At 39.2% G+C, this 8481-nt stretch overlaps 1 protein-coding gene across 1 annotated transcript; it reads left to right on the top strand.

The window, feature by feature from the left end:
- The first annotated feature begins 464 nt into the window (after nucleotides 1-464).
- Nucleotides 465-8280, top strand: LOC311037514 (uncharacterized protein). Its single transcript, XM_084046693.1, has 8 exons — nucleotides 465-520; nucleotides 1700-1773; nucleotides 1970-2033; nucleotides 2284-2365; nucleotides 5008-6069; nucleotides 6252-6407; nucleotides 6708-6803; nucleotides 7059-8280. The coding sequence occupies exons 5-8, from the start codon at nucleotides 5008-5010 to the stop codon at nucleotides 7362-7364; spliced, it is 1620 nt and encodes a 539-aa protein (XP_083902819.1). The 5' UTR covers nucleotides 465-520; nucleotides 1700-1773; nucleotides 1970-2033; nucleotides 2284-2365; the 3' UTR covers nucleotides 7365-8280.
- The last annotated feature ends 201 nt before the right edge of the window (nucleotides 8281-8481 follow it).

Raw genomic sequence — 8481 nt, 5'->3', positions numbered from 1 at the left:
CTGTTGTAAATAAATCAGTGGCCATGTAAATATCACTATTAGAAACAATTATATAAGCTCAATAAAATCAGTGAATATCATGTACGTGATTGTTTGAGTTGGACAAACCAAACTAAAAGAGTAAAAATCTAACTGTTGATTTTGAGTAAGATGTACATTATTATTTTAGTTAATGTCATGAGAATAAAATGGTATTTGACAAACTGATTATATTTATGAAATATACCCAATCTGTTTTGGTAGTTTTCCATCATAATATTTGAGAATGGAGTAATTATACAAATCAGTTTAAATAAATATAATTATTACTCATTCCAACTCAATATTCTCATCTGTAGTAAGAATAACCTAATAAATTGAGTAGATGTCACACTGAACGTGATGACGTCAGACGCAATTCTAAATGCGCCCAAACTGCTATCCTTTATGGGAAATCTTCTTGTACCTGCTGTCAGTCCGTCGTCCAGACTTTCGCCATTGTTTCAACAAATAACAAGAGAAGAGAGCAGCAGTACTGGTGGTAAGTACATGTTAATTAAATATTGACCGTGTCTTGTAGCATATATCACGTTTTTATATGGTATAATTTCAGGAATACCTTCTTACTTTACAGTTTTTCCTGCTAGTTAAACTCACAGTGAAACTAACTTCAGTGGTCTGCTGCTAACAGTTATTCTGGGCCGGGTGGCGGTCTTGAGAGTTTAACCAAATGGACCTGTGCGTCGTGTTACAGTGTGTTGATGCGGACTTTGCTATTTCGCCTTTAGTTTAATGGTGTATAAAGCGTTCCTTCAGACGTAGCCATGACGGTTCCCCACGATCTGTTTCAACTTCTGAGCAGTTCCTCCCAATTTCCCGCTTATTTCTACATAAACGTTCATATTTCAAAAGTGCTTAACCAAGGCTCATGGATGTCACAATAATGCACGCTATAGCAGAATTACCAGTATCTTTCTGTAATACTCAATAAAAAACATTTTAATCCAATCGACGGCCATTTTCTATAAAACGTTTTATGTATCAGAGTGCAGTACGTCTCCCAACCGATAGGGTCGCATCGTTGAAAGCAATGGTCAAAGGTCTGAGAAAATGTCCAACCGATTGGATTAAAATACTTTTTATTAAATAATACGGAAAATACGGGTAATTTTGCTCGAGCATACAATATGGTAACATCCGTGAGCCCAGTAAGCACATTTATTTTGAAATCTGAACGTTTGTGTAGACGTAAACGGCAAATTGTGAGGAATTGCTCAAAGCCAGGCTGAGGTGGACCCAGAACTATCAACATACATTTCCCATGTTAACTTGCGTGGATATAGGAAGTGACGACAACGGGGCTAGTTGTGTGGTGTGTAGTTCGTTTGACTTGCGTCTCATTGTTGGCTCACTGAAAGTAAACTACAACGGCCATGATGCAAAGCGTGGTAAGCGGTAAAATCCCCCCCGCGCGCGCGCGCCTCCATAACTTTCATTTGTTTATCAAAGTTAAACTGGATGGTTCATACGCGACCACAACGGGAAACCACCGATATAAACGGTAGAAAATAAGCCTGTGTTGGGGTGGCAATGTGGTTGTAAAGGTGCTTGCGTGGGCTAATGTTTAATGGTGTGTGTGTGTGTGTGTGTGTGTGTGTGTGTGTGTGTGTGTGTGTGTGTGTGTGTGTGTGTGTGTGTGTATATTTCTATATTTTTAAAGACACGACTACAGCAACTGCTGAGGAAGAAAGAAGCAAGTCCAGCTCCAGCATCTAACTAACCTGGCCTTATTATGTATGTTTATTTTTCCTTTTTTAAGCTCAAAGCCCTATTTGATAATACAGTCTGCACAGTAACATGTAACTAAAGCTGTGAAATGCTGTATTTAGTGGAGTAGAAGTAAAAAAAAAAAGGTGCATGCATGGGCTAATGTTTAATGTTGTTGTGTGTGTGTGTGTGTGTGTGTGTGTGTGTGTGTGTTTTACTATAGACACAAGTCAACTGCTGTGCAAGAAAGAAGCACGCTATGGGTTGAAACTATCTCTGTCTGCCTAGTAAGTCCAGCTCCATCATCTGTAACCAAACTAGCCTTATTATGTATGTTTTTCTTTTTTGTGCTCAACCCCATATTTCATAATAATATCTGCACAGTAACATGTAACTAAAGCTGTTAAATGCTTTATTTAATGGAGTAGAAGTAACAGAAATGTAAAGTAAATATGGTAGAGTATGGTGAGAACATCTATAGAGTAGCATTACAATCAGTTTTAATTTCTTTCTTTTTTCTTTTTCTTTTTTTTACAGGTTATGGAATGGCGATGTAAGCTGTGCACATTCGTGGCTTCATCAAAAGGGACACTTCTCAAGCATTATCGAGTGAATCACGGTACATTTGGACATGGATATTCAGTTCCCTGTATTCATTTAAACTGTCCTTGCACCTTTAAGACATGGTCTGGCCTGCGCACACACTTGCATAGAACCCACAATACTGTCGAAACTGAAGAGTGTGAAGTTGTGCAATCTCTCAGATGTAAAACTTGTGACTCATTCTCTTCTAATGCAAAAGACTATTTTCAACATATTAATTCCCACTTGAAAAACTTTGAAACCATAGAATGTGTTTTTGATGGATGTGATTCCACAGCTAACACGTATCAGGCTTATGCAACACACAAAAGTAGAAAACACAAATTCTATTCATTGAAAGATTTTAAGCCTGAAGTGATTGCAATACCTCCAGTCTGTATTGAAAATGACAATGACCTTCCACTGTTGGAATCTCATGATGATGAGGACATAGATGCCTTAGAGTTGGATTGTGAAAAGACTACTTCGACTATAACTGACATTGAGACAAATATTGGTTCTCTCTTGTTAAAATTGGACAGCATCTACAATGTCTCTAGGCAATGCATTGATGATTTGGTGGAACAGCTTCAGTTTATCTGCACATCATCAACTCAGTGTATTCCGAAGCTAATTGGGGATATTTTTACTAAGAATAGCTGTGCTGTTGATGAAGCTACTGTCAGTGAATTGGTTGACAAATTGTTTCACTCTAATCCTCTTAATGTAGCCCTTGGGTCAAAGGGTCCCTTCTCCTCAAAGCAAGAGGGAGAAATATTTTAAGGAAAACTTCAGTTTAATTGAGCCAGTAGAGTATGTTTTGGATCGAGATGAGAACCGCAGCTTTCAGTATGTGCCCCTTCTCCCATCCTTACAACAAGTGTTGAAAAATGAAGACATTCTTAACAATGTATTGACTAGACATTCAAACATTTCACAGTTGTCATCCTTCCGTGATGGTAAATATTTCAAGCAAAATGAATTTCATGCTAATGAAGAGTTAAGTATTCCCCTTATTCTTTATGTAGATGATTTGAGACTTGCAACCCTCTTGGAACTTCCCGGAAAAAACACAAAATCACAGCCGTGTACTGGCAACCTGCTGATTTACCATCTGAGCTGAGATCACAGCTAACTTCAATTAATTTGGCCATTCTTTGTAAAGCAAACGACGTAAAGAAATTTGGCTACGAAACTGTGCTGGAGCCTCTCTTAAAAGACCTCTCAACATTGGAGAAGGAAGGTATTTTTTTGCCTCAGCTTGGTAGAAATATTAGAGGTACTGTGTTTTGTGTTTCAGCCGACAATCTTGGCGCTCATTCTTTAAGTGGACTTGTAGAAAGCTTTAATGGACACTATATCTGTAGATTTTGTATTGGGGAACATTCTGAATATCAGAAAAAAGAAGTGTGTTCTGGAGCTTTTCCACCAAGAACAAAAGAGAACTATGATTTACATGTTGGGTCTGTAAAAGAAAATCCTGCTCAAGGACACTGTTTTGGTGTGAAGAAAGGTTGTCCTATAACTGAAAAATTGAGCCATTTTCATTTTGTAACAGGGTACCCACCAGATGTTTTGCACGATTTTTTTGAAGGTATAATTCCAAAGGAATTGGCGCTATGTCTTAATGTGTTCATCCGCAACAAGTATTTCACCTTGACAGAACTTAACCAGTCCATAACAGAGTTTCCTTACGAGTGGACTGATAAGACTGATAGACCCCAACCAATCCCTACAAAATTTGCAAAAAACAAAAATATTGGTGGGAATGCACATGAAAATTGGACATTATTAAGGATTTTACCTTTCATTATTGGTTCAAAAGTACCACAGGATGATCCAGCTTGGCAAGTTCTGATGATCTTAAAAGATATTACTGAGCTTGTAGTATCCCCCATTCTTACTGAGGAAAGAATTTGCCATCTAGACACATTGATATCAGAACATCGCCGCAGACTGTTGGATGTTTTCCCAGAGCAAAAATTAATTCCAAAGCACCATTTTGTGGAGCATTATCCGGAACTGATAAGAGCATTTGGTCCTTTAGTTGGTGTCTGGACTTTTCGCTTTGAGGCAAAACACTCTTTTTTTAAGAGAGTTGTTAGATACACAAACAACTTCATAAATATATCGCTGTCACTTGCCTCAAAGCACCAAAGGATGATGGCTTATCATTCACAAGCAAATGCAAAGCCTGCAACATGTGTCACTAAAATATCAGCTCTTCCATTAGAAATACTTGATTTGGGGATACAGCAGGCTTTCAAGAAAGTTTATCCAACACAAACCACTGTGAACTTGACCAATGTTGTGATACACCATGGAACTAAATATGCTGCCGGTATGGTTTTGCCTTATGGAACAACTGGTGGGCTCCCTGACTTTGTTGAGATTTCACAGATTATTGTAGACAGAAATCTCAGTTTCATTGTGAAATTACTTAACGGCAAGTATGATGAACATTTTAGGTCATTTAGTTTGGAATACTCTGGGAGAATGACCCTGATACAACATGGTGAACTAGGTCACACATATCCCTTGGCAGCCTATTGTGTGGGAGGCAAACGCATGGTTACGTTGAAGCGCCACATTTGTCCATTTTAGGGGGTGGGAGGAGAATGACTGTCAAACACCTGCAATAATTATTTTTTTTTCTTGTATTTTTTCTGTTTTGCCTAGATGGATTTGGTTGCCTTGAAGGTTATAATAGAACAACGGAGTGAGAAGCTTACACTGCCATCAGGAATACCCAGCACTATAGAAGAGTTGCAAAAGACTGTCAAGGACACGTTTGGACTCACTGAGTGTTTCTCTCTAGAGTACTTGGATGTAGGCTTTGGTGATTTCTTTGCACTTCATTCCACCGACCAGATAGGAAACAGGGGGACAATCAGAGTTTTAATCGCTCCATCAATAGTACTTGAATTCTCTCCAGATAACCAGGCGAGTACAAGCTATGTGTCTGCTAGTGATACATGGTCAGATATCCAGAGAGATGGTGCATCAGGATCGGACGACACTATTATACTATCCCCTCGTACTGATACGGGGTCAGATGACCAGACCGAGGGATCATCAGGCTCGGGAGACACTATTATACTAAGCCCTGCTAGGGACTTGTGGCCAAGTGTAATCGTCATTCCACCTTTCTCTGTGCCAACAGAGGCAGTACTGAAGAATGCCAATGAAGAATATGCCTCGAATGGTACTCTGCTCGAAAGTTCTAGGATCAACGGGGACATTAGGGCAAAATTGGCAGACTACATGTACAGCTACAAACCCTACCCCTCAGGCCTGGAACTAGAAGCAGTTGCAGAGGCTTTAGTCAAGAAGCACCCATGTCTGACAGACACATCTCGTAATGGCTGGCTTTTATGGAAAGTGACTCTTAGAGACAAGATGTACAATTTTAGGAAAAAGCTCAGCGGTCTTGGATTTTCAGAGGTTAGCTGCAACACTCTAAAGAACAAGAGGCCTAGTGACCGTAAACCTGCAAAGAATGTAAAGAAAGCACGGAAAGGAGAAGTGATGTATCTCCCAGACTATCCCACAGGAGACAATAAGGAACAGCAAGAGCTCTACCGACACCAACTAATCGAGGAATCAAAGAAGAAAAACAGCACAGTCATCAAGGACTTGATGTGCAGAACCTTTGCACATAGGAGACAAGATGTTATCAGCCAGCAGATGTCTGTCGAAGACTTCAAGGAGAGATGGCCTGCCTTCTTTAATGTTTCACAAGTGAGTAAATTGTATTGCTGGTTTGGTCAACAAAAATGACATGTCCTGCATGTAACAGCCACTTACATTGTATTTAACCCGTTGCACCGTAGCATCTATTCTACATGAACATGTGGAAAATGACTAATCTACAAGCTCACAATGTGTTCTTTATCTCTCAATCCCTCATTTCTGTCTTTCAGGTCGGTGCCGAATTCAGGATGATCACCTCATTGAATCTCGAACAAAAATTCATGGCCATGTTGGACCACCATACCGCCAAACTGCTGTCACTGTTCCAGTCAAAGAAGGGTGCTGTAGGAGAGAGACATCGTGCTCAAATGAGTGTTCTACTTCAGGTATTAAACATTTAGGCCTACCTATTCAGTTAATACTTGTTTTAATTATGATCCCATCTGTCTCATTCACACTTCTCTCTTGTGAAATGCAATGCAATGCAATTACAATCACCAATTACTTTATATATGAATGTATCCTAAACTCATCTTAATCCCGTGCAATACTCTCCTGTTCATTCCCTGCTAGAAGTCTTAATAAAGATTAAGGACAGTCTCCCAGCCTTTGAAGTTTATGCAATAAAGAAACACCCTGCTTGAATATGAAAAGTAATATTTGATTTATTGTTGCTATATCTGCAGACTGGAATCCCCATTCAGCAAACCAGAGAGGTCGTCATCCGATGCCTAATGGACCATCTGGGAGAACATGCAAATGAATTGATCGTGAACATTGAAGTGAGTAAAATTAAGCTTTTTTTTTTAAAACTAATGTGATTATGGATGGTTTCATGGGAAAGTGTCCAGAGAATCAGGTTGTGATTAAGACATTGTGTTCTCACATACAGCCCAACTTGGTAATAGCAAGATGCACTCAAGGCTGCAATGCATGTGTAAAAGCTATTTGGTTTGCTTAGTGTGTATCTGTGTCCTTGTCTGGTAACATGCAGCCTGAAAGTGAGCTCTAATCAATTGTCTTTACAATATTCTCAGGATGCATCGGCCAGTGTGGAAGCGGAGTTGGCACAGAAGGTGATGGCAATCTACCAGCTGCGGAACCAAGGTGAAGGCGACGCAAGAGATGTCGGTATCGTGATTGAGGGCATCACCGTCCTCAAAGATCTCGGGGATGTGAGCAGAGCCTGCTGCTATCTTCTGGGACTGACTTATGCTTTTGACCTGAGGTACCCCAAGAAACTCAAGTATAGTTTTGAGGTGTTTCAGAAGCTGTTCCTTCAGCTGGACTCTGGACGGCTTACAGCAAAGGTTCAGAGACTGAAAGAATGTCTGCGTATGTAGTTTCTGATTGTTGATCAGAAACATGCTCTGAACATGCTGTCTGAATGTGGGTATACCCACTGGAGGTTGATTTATTTTGATGTTGAAACAGTGGCAAGTCAACATACATTTTCTGTCATGGGAATAGCTCTCTCTCAACTCTTGTGATTGGTTAGGTCATTGTATTTTGATATTTGATTTATACCTGCCAAAAAATACATTTATTGTCTTAATAAGGGAAGGGAGCTATTATTCTAATGTTTACATTAAACATTGCAGTGCAGTTAAAAGGGGTTAATGTTAACATAAAAGTTCAGATTTTAAAAGTGTTAATGTTTACACACAAGTTAAGAACACTTTTGGAAAAGTATTTCAAACAGCCTCTATTGATTGGTTCTATTAAATGTGTGTATGTGTGGTAATGTTTAAAGAGCTCATTATTATTCTTTATAAATGTTCAATTCAAGGTGTTGAGTGTATACGTCATACTGCAGTGGTTCTCAAACAGTGGACCGGGGACCACCGGTCCTTCAGGGGGTGGTCCCAAGCAAAATTATGAAGAGCTGGTAACCAAATGGATCCTTATGGATCTTTAACACTTTACATAAGAGTGCAGTTAAAAAGTGTTTATGTTTACATAAAAGTTTAGAATTTAAAATGTGTTATTGTCAACAGCCTTTATTGATTAGCGCTATAAAATGTGTGTATGGTAATGATTTTCATTTTAAGAGCTCATAATTGTTCTTTGTAAATGTTTGTTAGACTGCTGCTTACCCATATGCAGAGTTCAATCGAAGGTGTCATAGTGCAGTGGTTTTCAACCAGTGGTACCGGGTGGTCCCAAGCAAAATGATGGAGAGCTGGTAACCAAATGGATCGACAGATCTTTAACACTTAACACTAAGAGTTAATTATTGTTGAAGTGGACCTTGATATGAAAGGGGTTGAAAACCACTGTTCAGTAACGGGGGTCTCCCTGTCTCTCCAGCTATTTAACAAACTAATTTATTTTCACTCCAGACAGGGAGACCCCTGTTACTGAACATTGGCTTGAAGCTTTGTTTTTGCAGACATTTTTAAATGTCATTTTGCACACTGTTATTGTTTAATGTGTTGCACTGTTCCATTTGGACAATAA

This window comes from Gymnoscopelus microlampas (genome assembly GCF_963454915.1).
Source record: "Gymnoscopelus microlampas genome assembly, chromosome: 21".
Taxonomy (NCBI): Eukaryota; Metazoa; Chordata; class Actinopteri; order Myctophiformes; family Myctophidae; genus Gymnoscopelus; species Gymnoscopelus microlampas.
The sequence above is the reverse complement of the archived record's forward strand: the minus strand, read 5'-3'. Positions and strand labels throughout refer to the sequence as shown.

Excerpts from the sequence above, each read along its gene's own strand:
- LOC311037514 (XM_084046693.1), top strand. The coding sequence starts at position 5,008 with ATGGATTTGGTTGCCTTGAAGGTTATAATAGAACAACGGAGTGAGAAG. Across the intron at positions 6,070-6,251 it reads CCTTCTTTAATGTTTCACAA|GTCGGTGCCGAATTCAGGAT; the intron begins GTGAGTAAATTG and ends TCTGTCTTTCAG. Across the intron at positions 6,804-7,058 it reads AATTGATCGTGAACATTGAA|GATGCATCGGCCAGTGTGGA; the intron begins GTGAGTAAAATT and ends CAATATTCTCAG.